The sequence below is a fragment of the Monodelphis domestica genome, chromosome 6, assembly GCF_027887165.1.
Source record: "Monodelphis domestica isolate mMonDom1 chromosome 6, mMonDom1.pri, whole genome shotgun sequence".
NCBI classification, from domain to species: Eukaryota; Metazoa; Chordata; class Mammalia; order Didelphimorphia; family Didelphidae; genus Monodelphis; species Monodelphis domestica.
The window spans coordinates 96061677-96082365 of record NC_077232.1 but is presented as its reverse complement, the minus strand read 5'-3'; the positions used below and the strand labels follow the sequence as shown (position 1 = coordinate 96082365).

The 20689-nt window shown below is 34.2% G+C and overlaps 1 protein-coding gene across 4 annotated transcripts in view; it reads left to right on the top strand.

Moving 5' to 3' along the window:
* Window positions 1–20689, top strand: part of BOD1L1 (biorientation of chromosomes in cell division 1 like 1) — an 80705-nt gene that overhangs the window by 43411 nt on the left and 16605 nt on the right. For 3 of the 4 annotated variants that reach the window (XM_007496718.3, XM_056802432.1, XM_056802434.1), the window contains exons 13-22: window positions 4867–4910; window positions 6241–6331; window positions 7725–7801; window positions 8570–8654; window positions 12190–12260; window positions 13252–13333; window positions 14655–14728; window positions 15704–15779; window positions 15889–15917; window positions 17803–17848. In XM_007496718.3, the coding sequence (XP_007496780.2) occupies window positions 4867–4910; window positions 6241–6331; window positions 7725–7801; window positions 8570–8654; window positions 12190–12260; window positions 13252–13333; window positions 14655–14728; window positions 15704–15779; window positions 15889–15917; window positions 17803–17848 (675 nt within the window). The remainder of the gene's footprint in view (window positions 1–4866; window positions 4911–6240; window positions 6332–7724; window positions 7802–8569; window positions 8655–12189; window positions 12261–13251; window positions 13334–14654; window positions 14729–15703; window positions 15780–15888; window positions 15918–17802; window positions 17849–20689) is intronic. The other variant, XM_056802433.1, reaches the window with a different exon arrangement.

Below are 20689 nucleotides of genomic sequence, written 5' to 3'. Positions count from 1 at the left end.
CAATGGGTGTCAAGTGACTTGCCCAGGGTCACACAGCTAGGAAGTGGCTGAGGCCAGATTTGAACCTAGGACCTCCCATCTCTAGGCCTGGCTCTCAATCCACTGAGCTACCCAGCTGCCCCCGATTTACAGCTTTAAAAGATTATTAGTGTGGAAAGGACAGCAGGTTATAACATCATTCTTTTCAGACACTTCTAGAAGTAGAAATGCTATTAAAATATTATCCACTAGAGAAGAAAGCAATCTGCAAGTATGGGAGGGATGCTCACATCCATGCAAAAGCACAGTTTTAGATTAGATATCTAAAGTGTAACAGCAACAATAACAATGCATTCATTTTACCTACTTGTATAATAGTTTGCAGGACACTAAGGATAAAATAATAGGATAGTAATTTGTCCCAGGACAATTTCTATCTGAACTCGATAAAAAAAAAAAAAGAGGGAAGTAATCTTCAGGTTGTTTGCATTTTAAAGTTGGCATAATAATTTCATATATCCAGTATCTCATTGAACTATTACCATTGAACTAGATAGAACAGGTGTTACTATTTTAAAATTTTTATTTTTTAAAGTATATATTCAATATAGTTATTTTTTCTGATTTTACAGATTAAAAAACTGAAGCTTAGGAAAAAAACGATGTGCTGAAAGTCTATATTAAATGATAGACCAAGGACCGCATTTCCAAATCTCACATACATGAGATGATTCAGTAGATGATCCTCTAGAAAATGGAGATTAATAACAGGAACTTTTTGGGTGCCCATACTCTGGGCCTGACATTGTACTAATAGTCATAGGGAATATAAGAGAACTAAGTCACAGTCCCTTTAAGGAGTTTATCATATACTCCTTAGTAATTATTATTATATTAATTTATATTATTGTGTTAGGGCAAAAAGTACAAGTATTATTATTAATATGTATTACTGGAATCATTTTAGAAATAGTTATTTACTTAAAAAAAGAAACCTCACATTAATATCAATATGTTTATAATTATGAAAATTGAAAGGACTTCTGCCAATTGCAAATGACAAGACAATTTTAGAATTTTTAATAGATTCATTATAAAAATGCAAATGGAACAATTTTTTAAATTTAGCAATGAAACCAAAGATATTTTATCAATAAATTACTTGTCCCATAAATAACCAAGTTAGTAATAATTTTAAGTTATCAGTTAGCTATAGTAAAGAAAAGATTTTTTTTTTACTAGAGGGAAGTAATCTTCAGGTTGTTTGTATTTTAAAGTTGGCATAATAATTTCTACTAGGGTTTGTTTTAGAACATTAAAATCAGATATATTTTGACTACAAGTAAATTAATTGAACAAGCAGAATAAGAGTTCTGGTTCTATTTCTGGTTCTACTGTTGGCATGGTTGATAAATTTAAATCAAGCTTCTGTCCTTTAAATAATTCAAACTCCTCACTGTGAAATACTGCTAATTTTTCAGGATGGAATTAGTCACATTTCGAATATTTAAATTGTTTTTAGCATTAAAAGACTAAATGGAATCCTTTGTGCTTGCTCCTTAAAAAAAAAAAAAACAATAACTGGGGGCAGCTAGGTGGATCAGTGGATTGAGAGTCAGGCCTAGAGACAGGAGGTCCTAGGTTCAAATCTGGCCACAGACACTTCCTAGCTGTGTGACCCTGAGCAAGTCACTTAACCCCCATTGCCTAGCCCTTACCATTCTTCTGCCTTGGAGCCAATACACAATATTCCCAGATGGAAGGTAAGGGTTTTTAAAAAAAAAAATCTCCAATATCAGAGCTCTAAAGTGTTGTTTTGGAGAAATTTATGATTTTATAGCATTTACTATTCTTGGTAAATTCCTTGTTGGCTCTTTGAACTCCTGTGTGTGTGTCTGTGTGTGTTTTCTAGTTTTGTTTTCTAGGGAAAGAACCATAGTAAAAGCTATGATTCCCCCATTAGAGAAATGGAAATTGTAAAAAGAGAACACTACATTGTTCTTCTGATTGATATACCTCTTTCAATAGTTAACTCTTTTGATATTTCTGACTCATGTCCTAAACAAGCATTAGCTATTTGAGAAGCAACATGATATGACAGAGACAGAAAGGCTTGGGTTCTAGCCCTAATTCTTAAATATAACCATGGCACCCTGGGAGTTAACTTTGCCATTCAGTACTCTGTGGACCTTGCTAAGACCCTAAGTTCAGAGAAGTTAATTATAATGTTAATAGCTAGCATTATATAGTAGTGACTGCTGTATTCCAGGCCCTATGCTAATGTACCACATTTGATCCTCAAAACACCCCTGAAATTTAAGCCCTATTAGTATTTTTTAAAGTTATGGAAACAGGCAACCAGAAGTTAAGTGACACAAATCTAGCATGTGTCAGGCTAGATTTCATAACTCCAGGTCTGTACTCTATTGGTCCTCAGCTGCCTAGCAAAGCACCTGCACTAGTGAAATCTTAGGACTGATCTCTATTCCTGTCCTATTAAATGTTTGGTTAACATCAATTGAAAGTCTTAATACATATTTTCTCAGAGATCCTGGATATTTATCAATATTAACGTTTTTCTTTAGATCAGAAAGTAAAGCTCTCCCCTCACTATAATAGTGCATAGAGTATCAGAGTAGGAGTGGCCAGTGTTTACCAGCACACACTGCCATCAGATATCTAGTTCACCTGGAAAGAGTTTCATTTGAGTTGAGTTTTAATGGATCAATAGAAATTAAACAGAGGAGAAAAGAAAGGGAAGGAGGAGGGAATGCCATAAGCCAGAGGCAAGGATATGTGGATTTAACACAAAGTTTAATCACAACAAAGAGGAGTTAAGGCTCTGCTAGATTATAGAAGCCCCTGAATGTCAGGCACAGTTGGTTAAACTTTATTTTAAAAATAATATCTCAGATTTAAGCATAAGAAAGAATAGTGATCTAAAGAATTGGAATAAAAAAGAAAGGAGAAAGGTATATTAGGAGTCTCTTACAATACATTGGGCAGATGAGGAGGGGGACCTATAGATTAGGATGTTGAGAATGAGAATATCAAGGAAATAAAAAACACAAGACTTTATAACTGATGTAAACAAGAATGAAAGAAAAGAATCCAAGATAACTCCAACATTTTTAATATTGGGTAAATGGTGGTGTCAGGATGAGTACTAGGAGAATGAATCATTCAAAAGACAAGGGAGGAAACGATATCCTAAAAGAGTTCAAAAGTGTTAGATCCTGCAAAGAAAGATGAAGACTCCAAAACAGTTATTATATTTGGTAATTTAGAGTTCCTTGGTGATCTTGGAGACAGCTGCTTTCAGAAAATTAAGCCAGACATAAGGGTGTAGGTGGTAATAAAGTGTACACAGCAGAGATATACAACTTTTTCTCTTTGTTTCTTATAAATAACAAATAATTTCATTTGGGTTTACATAGAAAATCATTTTAGATGTAATGGTCTTAAAAGAAGCATCAGTGCTTTTCTTGAACCCCATCTGTGGGACAGCTATGAGATTCAATTTTTTCTAATACTAGCATCTTCAAAAATCCTTGAGGTTCGTCATTCAGAAATATTATAGATTTTCAGAATGTTGAGGCTACATTGGTTCAAAACTTAAGGATATAGGATATATAATACTTAATAATCCATTTGATAAGTGTCAGTGATAGATTTCAAGATTTCTTAGATGTTTCATTCAGATTCAGAATATAGTTCAAGGCACTTAAACTGTGTTAAAATATAATAAAAAGGCTTGCTTACATAATAGGAAATTGTTGAAGGGAAAAATTTATTTTCTGTCATTGTTGAGCCTGAACAGCAAGTCTAGTAATCCAAGATTCTAAAGAGTGTAAACTTTTTTAGTATATAGGGTCTAAATTCTCTTTTTTTTAAGATAGATGACAAGTGTTTATTTCTGGCAGAGAAGATAAAAAGCTAGCCTTGAAGCCAGGAAGACTTGGGTTCAAATCCCACATCTGATACATACGGCTATGCAATACCCTTAGCAAATAATTTAACCTCTCTGTGGTCTAGGCTAGGGTGTCCATCCCCATAGAGCGCCACTAGAACCCAATTAATAGAACACAAATTATGTCACTATATGGTTTTCTAAATCTGTGCAACTGCAAGAATCCTTATGTAAGGTTTAGTGGCCCCATTTCTATTTGAGTTTGACCACTGCTCTAGGCAACTGAGACTATTATGTTTCAGAGAATGGGCCAACTACATAGGTAGGAGTTTATTCTCACTGCAAGTTCCAGTGAAATCATCGGTCCTATCCCTCTTTTCATCTTGTGCTAGGTGCTGAGGTTACAAAGATGAAAAAGAAGGGCACGCTGTAAATTAAGGGTATAAAATGTACTGGACTCAGCCTCTTCCTCTAGAAAATCTTTTGTTGATAGATGGATTGTACTAAAATAATTCTTGAGATTGCGCCTTAATTTTTTTACTCTATTAAGTTGTTTACTTGTTTGAGATACTTTATTTTGACTTTTTTCCCCTAATGCTTCTGTTCATCAACAACTTTAGTTTAAATTCCTCCAGTATAACAAACCATTTTCATTATACTGAAAATGTAGTCAGTGACATGTTGTTTATGTTATAAAAGTCCTTTCCTGATTCCCCCTCAGCTGTCAGTGCCTCTCCTTCCCATTACCTTGTATTTACTTTGTTTATACTTTATATATGCTTATGTGTAAATGTTGTTCCCCCTGTTGAATATAAAAGCTCCTTGAGAGCACGGGCTGTTTGATTTTTCCTTTTTTATCCACAGTGTCTGGCACAGAGTAAATACTAATTGATTGATTGATTGAAGGACAGGAGACTTTACAACTTGTTCTACAGTATTGAATTTCCTTAAAATGTTTTAATTCTGTTTTTGAACAGTTGAACCACAGAAAATTACAGTGTTGGAGAATGATTCAACAAATGTAAGTTTATTAATTATTATATCTTATTTTACACTATATGTCATTGGTAGGGATACCCTAGGAGTTTGAGTCTCTTTAGAATAAAAGTAGACATTCAACTAACATTAAATATTGCTTATTGGTTTCTAAGTGTCATATTATTAAAAATATATACATACTTAGCCAAACCGAGAATTAGTTTTATCTCACTATAGTGAAGCCTAGTTGGCTTAGGTATCTGTTAAACTCATGATTCTGAATTATTAAAAAGTAATTACATTATAAGAATTGTAAGGTTTTTTTCAGACTGATGTTTTTAAAAGATATTAAAGTGAGAAAATAAGAGACACTTAAATAGACTAATTATAACCTTCCTTGATATTCTTTAAAATATATGAAACAAAAATGAATAATATAGAAACAGGTTTTGCGTGATAATACATGTATAACCCAATGGAATTGCTTATCAACTCCAGGAGGGGAAAGGTGAGGGAAAGAACACGAGTCATGTTACCATGGAAAACTTATGTGTAAATTTGTCACTGGAATAAAATAAGCAGGGTGGTGGGGGGAGTAAGATCTCTTTTATATGTGTATTGTGTGTATGCGAAACAAGCTGAAGGCACAATTTTAAAATCAGAAAACCAATCTTTTGAAGAGCATACAGAAATTTGAAGATTAAACTCTATTTGCAGCTAGTTGCTAAATTATAGTATCTTAAAGCTAGTCATCTAATTCAGCCTCAGTGCTTCAAAAATGAAAGATTTCACCCATGGACCTTCTACACTTATGGGTTTTAAAGATAAAGGGGAAAGTGAATGAATAATAATTGGAGAAAGGAGGGTTTTAAAAAGTCATTTTTTTTCCCTCTTCCACTTTAAATAGGATTTCCATGTTTTCCCTTAACTCTTTAAGAATCAGGTAAGGGAGGGGGCAGCTGGGTAGCTCAGTGGATTGAGAGCCAGGCCTAGAGATGGGAGGTCCTAGGTTCAAATCTGGCCTCAGACACTTCCCAGCTGTGTGACCCTGGGCAAGTCACTTGACCCCCATTGCCTAACCCTTTCCACTCTTCTGCCTTGGAGCCAATATACAGTATTGACTCCAAGACAGAAGGTAAGGGTTTAAAAAAAAAAAAGAATCAGGTAAGGGAATTCATTGGGCCAAAGACTATCCTACATGAACCTCTTAAAAGGAAGGTAACGTGTGCTCAGAGAACTCAAGGTTCTATACAAAATGTGCACTACATTCCCTGCCATATATAATTGCTCAATAGATAAGTTATAGGAAATTATTTTCAGTTTTATCCTCTTAGAATGATGTGTATTAAATGGCTTTATAATTTTCATTTTAGGTAAAAAAGTCAGAATTGGAAATAAATGAAGACGCTCACAGTTGCAAGGAAAGGAAAACAAAGCTTTCAGAAAGCACTAATGAAACAAAAGGTAAATAAATTGCAGAATAATAATGACTTGCACTTAACTAAAACTCTTAAGTTAGTTACTTTTTTATTTATTAACTGCCTTGAGGTTCATGCTTTTCCTTAAATAGAACTTTTTCATGTAACCAGAGTTATATTCATCAAACACTTTAGCAAAAAACTGTCATATGCAGAGCACCATGCTTTAGGCACAGGATGAGACATACAAGGATATCACTTCCTTTAGTACAGTGACACCACTCAGAATTCAGAAACCTATCATGGGCCAAGCTAAAGAGAGTCCTATCTCTGAGAGCTTAGGACAAACAGACTACTGAGATAAAAAGGAAATAGGAAGAAGAGCAACACTGGTGCTTCCCATTCTACCAAGAGGAAAGATGAATTGTCTTTACAGCAAGATTCCATGAGGTTGAAAGATTGATCTGCGTGCTGTTAATCTTTTTTGAGTTAATTTTTAATAAATTGTGATTTGAACCTGATCCTCTATACAGGTACATCCTAACTAGGGGTAGACATGGGGCCAGTCAGTTCTCTTTGATATTATCACAGCTTTTCCTTCTGTACATCAGTTTCCTATGCAACTCTTGAACCCAAATAGAAAAGTAGGCTAATTTTTCTAAAACTTGGAAAGAATTACCTGAATAATGACTAGCACAATGAGTAGAACCAAAAAATGTTATACACAGCCACAGAATTAATTCTGGAAGAATAAACTGAATGTTACCTCCAGAAAATGAACTTAAAGATGAAAACAGGGAAGACTTAATTTATATGAACATGTCAGCCTCCCAGACTATACCTTCTAAGATGCAGGGAGAGTAGGGAAGAGCAGGGATACTTATGGATGGGATTTATAATCTCGTTCTGAAGAAAAATAAGGTAAACATATAAGAGATGTGTGCTTTCATTTATGGACAGTCTCCTTTTTCTTGCTGTATGAAAATTCTTGTTTTACTTTTTTTTTCCCCAAGAAAAAATTTTTTAATGTAATTCAAATAGAAAACTTCATTAAATGCATACTGTGGAGGCCACCAACAACTAGCAGAATAATTCTCACAACAGATAATAACAGTTAAGGTTATGCTTTGTGTTTAGCACCATACTAATAGAGAAAGGTACAAAATGAAGATAATGCTTCAATCACCTTTTCTAGTCTAGTAAGAGAATTGTTAGGACACTAACAGAAATAGTTACAGTATGAAGTATTACATGATAAATTCATCTAGACTACTGAAGTACTTCTTGACATGAGCCCTGTTCCCATAGAGAATCTAAGAGTTGAATAAAAGGAGAGTTTATTTCCCTTTATAGTTATGAAGAGCTTGTTAATTTAGGCTCCCAAACCTCATACTAATCATTAGAGCAAAAGACTTATAACTTCTACATTTAATTGTTAGTAGATAGATCTGCCAACGAAAAGGACATCTATGAAGCTGTGAAAAGTCAAACCACTGACATGAAAACTCAAGAAGAGGTAGGTTGTTCTGTAAGATGGAAACTTTAAAAAATATGGGTGATAGGCTCAATTTCTTGACATAATTTTAAAAGAACATGGTATTTGGGGACTGAAAGAAAATTTAGACATCTGCTCCAATCTCCTAATTTGACAGATAAGGAAGCCAACCCACTAAAGAAATGGTCCCATCACTCATTAAGAGCAGAGTTAAGATTAGAACCCAAGTCTCTTAGCTCACAGTCCTAGTGCACATTCCTACATATTATGACATATTTATAAAATTATATCTGAACACAATGGTTCTTTAAACATGATAGAAATTTAGCCATTATTTGACATGCCTAGCTCTAATACTCACTTTGTGAAACCATATGTAAGATGATTAATCACTTAGTAGCCTCAACTTTTTCATCTCTAAAATATAATCATATTTGCTTTTTTTCCCCCCCAAGAGGTTAGAGCACTTTAAACTTAAAGTACTATGTAAATGCGAATAATCATTATGCCTAAATTGCACATCTAGGTAGTTTATTTGCATATAAATAGGTTAGGTATTTTGAACTAACAGAGATCCAGAGATTTTAGGAGGCTTTACTTTCAGAAATATCTCAAAATTTTTCAAAATGTCATGTAGAAGGCATCTTCAAGTTAACTTGCTAAATCTATAGATTTTTTTTTCAGCTTAAGTAAATTCATTTTAGAATCAAAATGTTGCTAATAATATAGTAGTATGACTCTGGTTCTAAATTCTCTTGTTTCATTTGTCATATTCCTTCTTAATTATAGCTAGAATTTCCTTGCCAAGAAGATGAAAATAATATACCTAGAAGAAAAAGGAAAAAATATTCTTCCTTTTCAGAAGATGAATTAGGTAAGTGAAATACATGAAGATATTTTGTTATTTTCATATAATCCTATTGACTAGGACCCCAAATTGGGTCTCCATGGAATAGTTTCAGACTTGGGGACTTATATCATGTCTTTGGCTAATTTTGTCCCCATTCAGTTTCCTTTGGAAAACTCAAACTACAGCTGGTCTGAGTTTTAGAGGTATGAATAAAAGGAGACCTAGCAGCCACAAATGCAGCTAAACAGGTATAGAAAGCCTACTTGTTTCATCATACTAAAAATACAAAGCAACCACAAGGAAGTTACAGTAATCCACAAGTAGTCAATACAACTCTACTTTTATTTTGAAGGAAATTCCATATTCACTAGAAGAACCTCTATAGAACTCCAGTTTTATGACAATGCCCTAAATCTTTGGATTTATCTCAGCAGTGAAACAAATTTCAGATTGCCAGAGAAAGAAACTCTTAACATTCCAATAAATCTCACTAGGGACCTGTATAGTACTTTGCCCTTATATTCTGCATTATGGGCTAGAACTTGAAGTTGTTAGAAAGGTAACCACCACCACCACCACATTCCCATTAATCTATACTTACCAAATAATTTTCAGTACTAGCAGAAGATAAACATGAACCCTTGCATTTCAATCCTTAATGCCATGGCTCTTCTCTTGCTGCTTATCCAGCTTTGAGGTCACGTGGTTGATCATCCATCCAGGAATTCTTGATGTTTGTCCAGGAACTCCTACCACTCAGCCACATGTTTTCCTCTCCTGTGGTCATGTGGTCAAGTATGTGTAGCTGCAGCATGCTTCTTTCCCTGGCTCTTTTTGAATAGGTGAAAGAATACTTGCTATTCCACCATTGCCCCAGTTGCTGCCATTTTCTGGGCTTAAAGGATCTAACACTTTAAAATATGTTTTCCCACATTAAAATTGGTAGATAAATAGAACAGAATGTTTATGAATGTAATATATTTCTTTGTCCCACATACAGACCAAAGATTTAGTCCTTTTCCATACTGGCCTAGGAAGTTCAGAATCCTCTTTATTTCTTAAGATGCAACTGAATTAGTCTCAATCTCACAAGGTCTTTGGAGTTAAAGAAGACCTCTGGCCAAATTAAGTGCTTCCTAACTTTTCCTATTCCCTAGTCATATGTAATCTTAATCTTCTTTAACACTACCTGAAGCATGGCTGGTAATAGTCCCAATGCATTCAACCCAAGTCAAACTGTAGCTTGAATATTGTGTTCAGTTCTGGACCCCACCTCTAAAGAATGACATCAGCAGATCAAAGAGCATCCAGAGGTAGTAGGCTTGCATGATGGCCAAAAAAAAGCCTTCCAGATCATGCTATATTAAGCTCTTTTGAATGGAAATGGGCAGGTTTGTCCTGAAGAATATGAGTTGGCAATAGGAAAAAGACATAGAAGCCAGACATCTTCTAGTATTTTAAGAGTTATGTAGAGGAGACATTAAACTTTTTTGTTTGGCCCCACAGTAAAGAATTAAGAGCATTGGGTAGGAGTTACATAGTAACAGATTTAACTTCAATATTAGGAAAAACAATAGTAAAGCCATCCAAAAGTGGGAAGAGGGGTGGGGGTAGGAAATACTATTTTGAGAGGAAAATAGGCTTCTTCTGTTTAGAATTATTTAAGGAAATGCTAGATGGCAAGTTATCTATGGAAGAAATTCTATTTTAAATTAGATAGCTTCTGAGTCCCTTCTAACTCTTTGACTTATACAAAATTATTCCGTCAGTAAAAAAAAGGAAGAAAATTTTATTATCGACCACTATAATTTTTCTTTTTAATTCTGATCTATAATAACAGCTTAGACATAAAAACCCAATCTGTGGACCATCCTATTTACCTGCTGATTATCTGCATGAATTAATATTCATTTATGCAGTGCTCAGAATATTACCATTCATATGTACCAGTTAATAATTTAATTTCAACCAATCACTAAATGTTTAAGTGCTTTTTCTATTGGGAATAAAAATCCCATCTTTTTTCCACTGTGCCATCCTGTCAGCAGCTTTTCAATTAGTGCCTCTTAATTTTTTTGTCATCTGTGACACCAAGGTCTTGTCTTCTGTCCACCCCATCCCATATTTATATTCATAGAATTATGAAGGTGCAAAAAAACAAAAGATTACATAATCTGACCCTATTATTTTTGGGATGAGGGAGCCAGCCCAAAGAAGTGACTTGCCCAGTCATATAACTAATGTCCATATCCCCAGTACCAAAGTTTCCTGACTTCTAGCCTGGTGTACACCAGAATTTGCAGTGCTTATCTAAGGGTTCAAGATAAAAATTCTCTTAACTGCACCTTATGCTGTAAAGAGTTAAGAAAAACAGTGTAAGTAGTATATTAAATTACCCTGAGGGGTTCACTACATTTTATCATTACTGTTTTAGTTTTTTGTTGCTATTTTTGAAAGGGGTTTGTTGAATACGAAACCTTGAGAGCCACTGCTGCATGATACTACTATATTGTGGGAGTTTTATTCTGTAATTGGACTACCTCTTACTTGTCCTTATTGAATTTTGTCTCATTTTTATAATAACATTTTGCCATTGACATAGGTATTTTGAATTCTGTTTTTCATTCTAGGGCATTAGCAATTAGTGACAACCTAATTTAGTATATAATCCACATGATAAACATACTGTTGATTCTTTGTTCCAGTTATCATACAAGATATTGAGTAATCCTTAGTCCTAAATTCTTTGGTAGAGGTTTCCCAAACTGATCTTAGACCTTTCATTTAATATTGAAACTGTAATCAGAATCATCATTTTGAATAGTATAATCCTTTCATTTGAATCATATTTTCTTCATTTGCCAGTGAGAATGCAGATCAAAATTAGAGCCTTATTAAAATTAAGATTGATGTTATGCTCTTCCCCTCTGTCCATGTGGCCTGTCACTGTCTTACAAAAGAACATTGTTTTACCTACATGAACTGCTCTTCACACAGTTGTGTTGATTTTTTTTTCCCTAGTAGCTCTTCTGTATAATTGCAAACTGATTAGACAGAGCTAGGTAAAAGCCATCCCCACAAGTCTTGGCCAAAATATTCTTAGTAGCATTTTAACATTAAAAGAAAGTATGCATCTAATCACTTCTTTTTTTGGTGACATTTATCATTTTATCTATTATTATACATTATAACACCAATAAGAGTCACAAGAGAGACCCTGGTGCTTCTTGGAATCTGGATTTTAACGTTCATTTATTAGAACGTATCACTGAGGTATTCATCATGGTTTTATAAACGCCTTTCAGTGACCATTATACATGTATCATGAATAGTTTGCTTTGCTAAGTCAAAAACCAATGTTCAGTTCTCAGATCCTAATTTCGTCAATATTTATATTCATCACTTGACTTCTTTATGATTCATAGCTTAGAAATAGTTCTACTAATGGCAATTTTAAAAAGACATCAGATGCTATTTATACTTGGAATAATTTTATTTTTTCGTGTAATTGGTCTTCTAAAGTTTATCCTTCTGTGATCATGTCTAAACTGATTTACAGATAATAACCTGGGCTCATGCAAAGAAGTGATACAGAGTCAGTGTTCTGAAACAAAATCACAGATTATAAAGGTATTTTACCCATATATGCTGGGGTTTGTTTTTTGTTTTGGGGGGGTTTTTGGTAACCTGATTATAGCACTGTGAGTTTTTATAATGCTTCTTTTTAATTCTTCTACCCACTTTACTTCCACATAACAATAATAATAGCTGATAGAGAGCTTTCTTATAGTAGCTCTCTAAAGAAGATGATAGAGCTTATAATCTCCATTTGAGGCTGAAAATATAACTAGGAAAGTGAGACTGTTAACATGGATAAATAGAGTTGACTATATTTTAGATCAGACAAAACAGTCTACATTCAATGCTATTGTCATGTTCATAAGACATTTGGATATTGTTGAAATGGTCTATTTTCCTAACTGATAACACTTTTTAAAGCCATCTGTAAAATAAATTTAAACTCTCAAGTAATTGAAAGAAATGAAGAATTCTCAGACTTCTCAAAAAAAATTGGATGATGTCTTTCACTGCTCACCTAGAACATGTTTAGGGAATGGAAACTCTTGATATTGGACTAATTAGAATCAATTTCCATTCCCTAGTATGTGGAAGTAAAGGGGAGTTTTAAGTGCTTAGATGCTTTTGTACAGAGCAGTGTAGTATTCAGGTTTTATGTGATTTTTGTACTCTTGAAGGTGTTAACCTAGCTTTACATATATTAAAAGGCAAACATAAAAAATTATTTTTAAATGTTACTAATAATGGCCTCCAAAAATAAAGGGCCAAAAAGGCTTACAGATATACATGCCACCTAAACTTAATTGGTTCTCTGAAAACATGAAGTTAGGGCAAAAATAAGTCACCTACAGAAAGGTCAGGGTTCTATAAATTTCTGGTTCATTTATTACCATTATTGAAAAGCAGTATTAGTAGGATAAACATTTTATGGAATGTATCTATTGTGTAATATTAGGAATGGAGTAGAGGGTGGAGAATAATAGAAAAACAGATTTGAAAAAGAAGTGATCTACTCTTGCTCTTTTTTTCACATTCTGAGTAGGAAGAAAGTTCTGAACATACGGAAGAAATATGCCAAGAAAGTATTAAAAATACTACTACTTTAAGTTCCATGGCAGAAAAGGGTAAGTAACATGAGATATTTGTCACGTAATTAGCATAAATTATTTTGAGAGATTATGGCAATAATGAGCAACTTATAATCTTTATTCAGTTATGTTTGTTACTTAGCATGCAAATCTTCACTTAGTTATGTTGCTTATCTTTTTCATTAAAAAAGGAGTGAAGAAACACTCAACTGCTTTTATATGACTCTCTGCAGTTGGTAAATGCAAGTTTCAAATTTGGATCCTCATCTGTTGATAATTAAACATTGTCATGCTAATTTAAATTGTCTTTTTCCATGGTTTAGTCTGGAATTGGTTGTTTTTCTATAATCTTGACCACCAGCATAGCTCTCCATAAGATGGGGAGGCAGCAGTGCTGGAACTGATTGATAGGTGTGACAAGGAAATCACTTTAAAAGGTCGCCAAGGAATTCAGCTATGTAATTCCTAAATGAAAACTCAAGTCAGCAGTCAACCTTTATAGAGTTTAATTACAAACAGGAGGAAGAAAGGAATTAGAGAGAGAGAGAGAGAAGGAGAGAGAAAGGGGAGAGAAGGGAATAGGGCTTAAATACCCCCTCTGTTTAGGCTGGGCCAAAAGGCCCAAGCCCTTAGATAGCTGGGGCAAAGAAAAGAGATCAGTCCCTATTACTCACGTGACCAAAATGGAGAAACAGTCTCAGAGGCCCCCACCTTCAGCTTCCTTCAGAGCAAGCTTCTCAGAGCACACTCCAACCACTCAGCCAAACTCCTCAACCACCCCCTGAGTCTTCAGACCCCTCTATCTTTAAGGAAACCATCCAAGTTCCCTCCCCTCAGTTCTCACATCTACCAATCACTGTCCATCAATTTCCCTGTGCCAATGGAGGCTCTAGCTTAACCCAGGACCGCCCAGAGGTCTCTGGCTTTGCACATATCTGTTGAAGGTCATAGTCTCAAATAATTAAATCTTTGATCCTTTGCTACAGCCCTTCCTCAATCCTGTTAGGACTGAGTAGGGTGGAGATTGATTCCAAGTATCTCCATTGTATCAATTCTAAAATCAATCATGACTCAAAGAAATTCCTGTTCTATGCTTAAGCATAGGTCAAAGTCCTTTCCATTGTTCAGCAAAAGGTTTCTGTCCTAAAGTAATCTTAAGAAGGGAGGAGGAGGAGGAACCTCCCATGCCAATGGGGTTCACATTCCAATAGACTATCAGTAAGAAATTTTCCAAGTATAAAATTTCCCAATGGTGAAATTTCCAACATTTATAAGTCTAAGGAATTTTAAGGTTTACATAGGATTCTTCAGGCCATGTATACTGCAGTATTTCCTCTGAGCTGTGCCTTTTCTACAGGTGAACGTAGTAACAAGGAACATAATGATGAAAAGGCAGAGGAGAATGAAGAGGACAATGTGAAATCTCCAGAGGCAAGTAGTCTTTCATACCTTTATTCAAGTTTTTTTAATAGGAAAAATGTCAGGATAGAAATACAAAAAATTCTGTTCCAGTATTGTGGTTCAAATTCAAAGAATGTCAAACACCGTGAACTCAAAGTAATTAGTCAAACAGTAGCTTTATTCTTGAGCCATCCCTGTGTGCAAGGGACGGTACTAGGTTCTTCAGAAAAGGTAGTTTTAACGAAATAGGAAACACCAAAAAATGTCCTTTCTCTTCAAGTTTTTCCTCAAAAAAAGAAGACAACATGATGAAGTCACAGAAAAAGGACTAGCAAGTCTGAAATCCTTGGCTTCTTGCTTACTTTTGGTCCTTTAAAAGCTATATGATCTTGAGCAAGAAACTTGTCTTTGAGCTGCTGTTTTCCTTAGTTGTAAAACTGGGATAACTATTTCACAGAGCTCTTTGAAGGAACACGTGGTGTGGCTATTAAAACTCTTTGTACATTATTAATTAAACACCATATAAATATATATTGCATCATTATTGTTAGGTTTCAAGGTTATTATTTATTGTTATTACTACTACCACACCTTGCTGAATCAATAGACTTTTGAGACCAAGGGGCATTTGGTAGGTAGAGTGCCTTTGATTTCGTGTGGAGGGGAGAGTATAATAAGGTTCCATTTCATAGAGTAGGTCCTCTGCATAAATCCTTCATCTACACCACACCACATCACATCAAAATCTGTAATGATAAATTTGTTTATCTCTATAAGGTCAAAATTCCGTAACATAAAACTGTTTCAAAAGAGATGTTCAAGTAAGGAGACCAGTAGAATATTTGAACCCACTGTATTTAGAAAGATTAGTCTTCCCTAGGTATACAGTGTGCTTTCATGTTTCACCCAGATATTGACATATGGATTCTAATTGTCCAGTTTAAAAAAAAAACTTTATAGATTGGAAATATTATTATAGTCTTTTTTTTTTAATTCCACCCTTAGGAAGACCATCCTGTTATAGTTAAAAGAAAAAGAGGAAGACCACGTAAATACCCTATAGAAGTAACAGTAAAAACTAGTAAGTACTAAGTTTTTTTAATTCAGTTAAATTATTTGATATATTTTCAGTTTGGACATGAAATGATTCAAGTTGATTTTCTAAATTAGCTTTCAATTCTTTTTTTTAGAAGACGACTCCAAAACAGATACTGATATGGTAACTATAAGTTTTTCCTCTTACCAACCTTTCTCTTGCAGAAAATAAACTGTTATTAACATAATATTTCTTCCCTTCATATAGTTTACCACAATACAAATATTTTGCATTGTTATTGTGATAACAGGCCAAAGTGAATAGAGTAAGTTCTACCCTGGTCTTGGCTGACTAGATATGACTGTGGTGTCCACATACAACCATGCCAGTATAATTTGTAAAATAGTTGTTGATCAGCATTTATTGGAGAAGTTTCCTTACTAGATATTCCCTACATCAATTAAATCACAAGTTTAGACCAAAAAATTAAATTGAAACTTGTATCCCTCAGTTAAAAATGGAAAAATTTCAGGTGAACCCTCATGACTGAAAAATATAAAGGCATTCTCTTGACTATTCTGAACTAACAAATGGATGATAGTAATTCACATAAAATTTTAGTTCTCATTATTTCATACATTAAAATAAGGGCATTGTTATTTATTCCTTAAAGTCTCAGCTTGCCTGTGCCTTTGTAAGTTTTCTTTATGCAGAAATTTGAAAGGCAGCATGATGTAATACAATAAACACTCAATTTGGGCTTGAAAGTACCTAGGCTTTTTCACAATTTTTCTATGTACTAGCCATTTGATCATAACCAAATCACTTCACTTCGTTGGGACTAAGTTTCTTATCTATAAAATGAGGAGGTTTGACTAGATAACCTCCAAGTTCCCTTTCACATCTAATTTTATGACTAGAATAAAAGAAAAATGTGACTATATTTTGTAAAGTTAAGGTTTAAGCTAATGATTTCTTACATGAACAATTTTAACATACAAGTGAACTTTGCTCTAACACCATCCTCCATCAAGTTCCATTGTACTGTAAGCATCTAGTTTGGTATGTATTATCAAAGAAGGTTTATAAACACTGTTTTCTGTTTGTATAACAGCATTGAAGCAATCCGCATCTATTATTTCATTTGATCCTAAAGTATCTAAAAGATTTCCTTATAACAACATCTATGTCCAAAAACTTTGTCATAATTTTTAAAACATTGAATTGATAATTAATTTTCTGTAATACTTAGGAATTGGACGTTGGAAATTTCTAGAAAGGAAGCTATATATTCAGTGCAATTCAACAAATATCTATGTTACAATTTCCTCTAGCATGTTGTTAATAATGCTGTTCTCCTGAGCCTTCACACATTATTTTGTATTTTTGTATTCAGATGTGTTTGCTGTATTGTGTTGAGAATCCTCTGTTATTAGACTATAAGCATCTAGAAGTCAGAGACCATTCTTACCTCAACCTACTGTGTCTCTTAATGCCTAACAATGCCCAGCATGTGGTAAGGGTTGCCTCTCATAGGAAATAATCTGCTACATTGGTCTAATTAAAAAAAACCAGTGTATTTTTTCCTAGATTGTATTTAGTAGTCCCAAGAGCCAACCTGTCATTTCTTGGCATTCTTGCTTCCATTCCTGCTCATGTGACACTGCAGTCTTACAGGCACATGCTATGGTTCAAATGAGTGCTGATCATATCAGCTTGTCAAGGAGGAGTCAGAGCAGTTGAACTTATGCCTCCTTACTCTTAACGTTTTATCACCTCATGATTTTTCCATAAATTCAGGCAGTTCTGTATTTCCTAGACATAACTATCTGCTCTGCATTCATCTGGCCAATTAGAAAAATTAGAAATATTATCTTTAAAAGCAGTCAGAAAAAATTCATCCACTCAACATTTAGTAAATACTTCCAATGTGAAATATACTATAAAAGCTTCTAAACCTTAATTAGCCTTTAAGAATATGATAAAGTCATTGAACCTTTAGTTTTCTAGTCTCAATATGATTTTGTTAGAATGTGCTAATTTAGAGAAATTTACCCCCCTTCTTTAGATACGACAATCTCCACTGAGAGACAAAGTGAAGATTGCTCAAACAGGTATGGTTCTTTCAGTATTCCTCTTTGTAATGAATGGGAAAGCTGTGTGTTGTTTAGGGGTGGGGTGAAGAAGGGGCAGGATTTTATCCTTTAATTCCATTATTCAGTGATGATCAAGTTTCATGATATGATAAAAAAGCCCCCTGCACTTGGAATCAGAAGACCTAGATTCAAGACTCCACTTACCTACCTTAGTTACATCTATGATAAGTAACCAAACCTCTATAACCTCTATTAAATGGTTCTAATACTACCTAGCTCCTAGGGTTATTCTGAGTGAAGGTCTTTGAAAGCCATGAAGTGTCATATAAATCTGAGCTTTTAATATAATTATGGCCTAGTGGTTTTCCTCCCTGAGATAAGCATCCTTTTACTCTACTTAACAAACTGCCTCTTCTTCATAATTTACTTATAGATTTTCATTTTACAGATGAATTGGTTGAATATGTTGACCTGTCACATATTTTACATTTAACTGAGCTTGGTTAGCCCAAAGTCAGAAAGCTCTTTTGAAGGATCCCTAATCTCTCAAATAGTGCTGACTGCATTCCATACTTATCCTCTCATACTTTGCAGCTCTTATGAGTTTTCCTGAGAGGTTCTACCCAGTATGATATAGGTCTTCTGTATCTTCTGATGTGATATAGATTATAATGAAGCACATATGATAGGCATCACCTACCACTTAAATAGCTCTTGCAGCATGACTGTTCCACTCTTCTTTTCCAGTCATACTGCCCTCTGACAATATCTTTTCCACATCTCTCTTGTACATTACTATTCAGACTTGCCATGAGATTATCCATGAAATATGTAGATGCTTTTCCATGAAGCATCAAAATAATGTTTTAGTATGTAGGGATAAAAACAACTTCAAAAAAAGTCCTAGAATTAGAAACAAAACAGAGTTTCTGTTGTGTTTGATTTTATTTTAAATTTATTCTAATGTGCTACATGCCTTCTGGTTCCAACTTAAACTTTACAGTCTTACTCACTTTAGTCCCTTTTGTAGAGTCTATCCTAGAAACTGGCCAGTTCACTGTGCACTGTACCCTGAGCAAATCTCATATTTCCTAATTCTGAACCTTCGTGCACACTCTTTCATATGCCTTAGATGCTCTCTTCTTGTGTCTGCCTGCTGACATCTTCCCTTTTATTCAAAGCCCAATTCAAGTGACCTTCCTCTATAAAACTTTCCTTTGATGCACCTTGCCATAGCTAACTGGAAAGTAATCATTTCCTTCATCTAATATCATACATTTTATACCCTTCTACATGCATCATGGACTGATCTGCATCATATTTATCTATGTACATTAACTTCTACTGGATTCGTAGACTCCTTTAAGTTCAGAATCTTTATTTCCCACAGTGCCTAGCACAGTGAATTGCACCTGGCAGATGCTTAGTAAATGTTTTTTTGAAAAAATTTATGTGAGAGGTCAGAACAAACAAAAGGTGTAATTGCAGTTTCTCTTTGTAGCTAATAATGACAGATAATTATTTATAATTTTTGTAATGTTTGTTTTGTAGAAGCCAGAGGGTAAGATAATGAGATTCTTCTCAATTAGATATGGATGGGAGAGTAGAGGAAGTAAGCTTTTGAATTGATTGTAGAGAAATGTCTATTTGGGAAGGACACCACTAGTCTAGATATATAAGAGAATGACAGGCACAGACAAAAATTTAGATAGAACTTCACACTGCAAATGGGAAATACACTCATCCCAATGACTGACTTTTTAAAATTCCGATGGATATGGCCTTACAAGTAAGAGAATAAAATAAAAAAGATGTCAAGAGTAAGTGGAAGCTGTGAAACTAAGATAAGCTTGAACATCTAATTTGAAACAAATATATTAACTTATTTAAGGATTACTCTTTTACAAAAATTAATAATATGGAAATGGGTTTGAATGATTGTGTGTGTGTGTATCCCAGTGGAATTGTTTGTCAGCTCTGGGAGGGGGGAGAGATGAGGGGAGGGAGGAAACATGAATCATGGAATCATGGAAAATTTTAATAGAAAATTTTTAAATTAAATATATTAACTCAGTTTAATGAAGAATTAAGTTATTCTAGAGTTTTGTGGCACTCTATATCAAGATAAAATCAGCGTTTTTAATTTGTTAGGTTTACAACCAAGTGGGATTTGGTTGGATAGACATGAAACTAATGTGGCAATTTTTTTTATAGTGTTTTATCCTTTGAAGAGATTAGTTGGTTTTTTAGGATTTCTTTCCTCTTTTGAGTGACTATATAGACAAAGCCTATCGTCATTAAGAACACTTTTCATTTATTCCATGTTTTATACAATGATAAACCATTTTTATAAAGAAAATTTTATTTTAAAGAGCTTTATTGTGATATTGGTGTTTTAGGTTAGCTATGTTAAACTTTTGCTAGTTATGTTTCTAAGCGCATGATTTTACCATAGGTTGTCTGAATATCAGTAACAAAACATATAATAAAATTGTAGGAGGCAGCTGGATAGCTCAGTGGTTGAAAGCCAGGCCTAGAGATGGGAGGTCCTAGGTTCAAATTTGGCCTCAGATACTTCCCAGCTGTGTGACCCTGGGCAAGTCACTTAACCCCCCCATTGCCTCGCCCATACCACTCTCCTGCCTTGGAGCAAATACACAGTACTGACTCCAAGACGGAAGGTAAGGGTTTAAAAAAAAAATGTCATTTCTGTCAAAACTTAGCTCTTTTTTTTTTTTACAAAAATAAATTCTGAGGAAACTATAGTTATATATTTTATAGCATTGTTTTCACTGAAATTTAAAAACAAAAGCTATATAAAAGGAAAATTATAAAGTGAAAGTTATACCTCCCCCCACC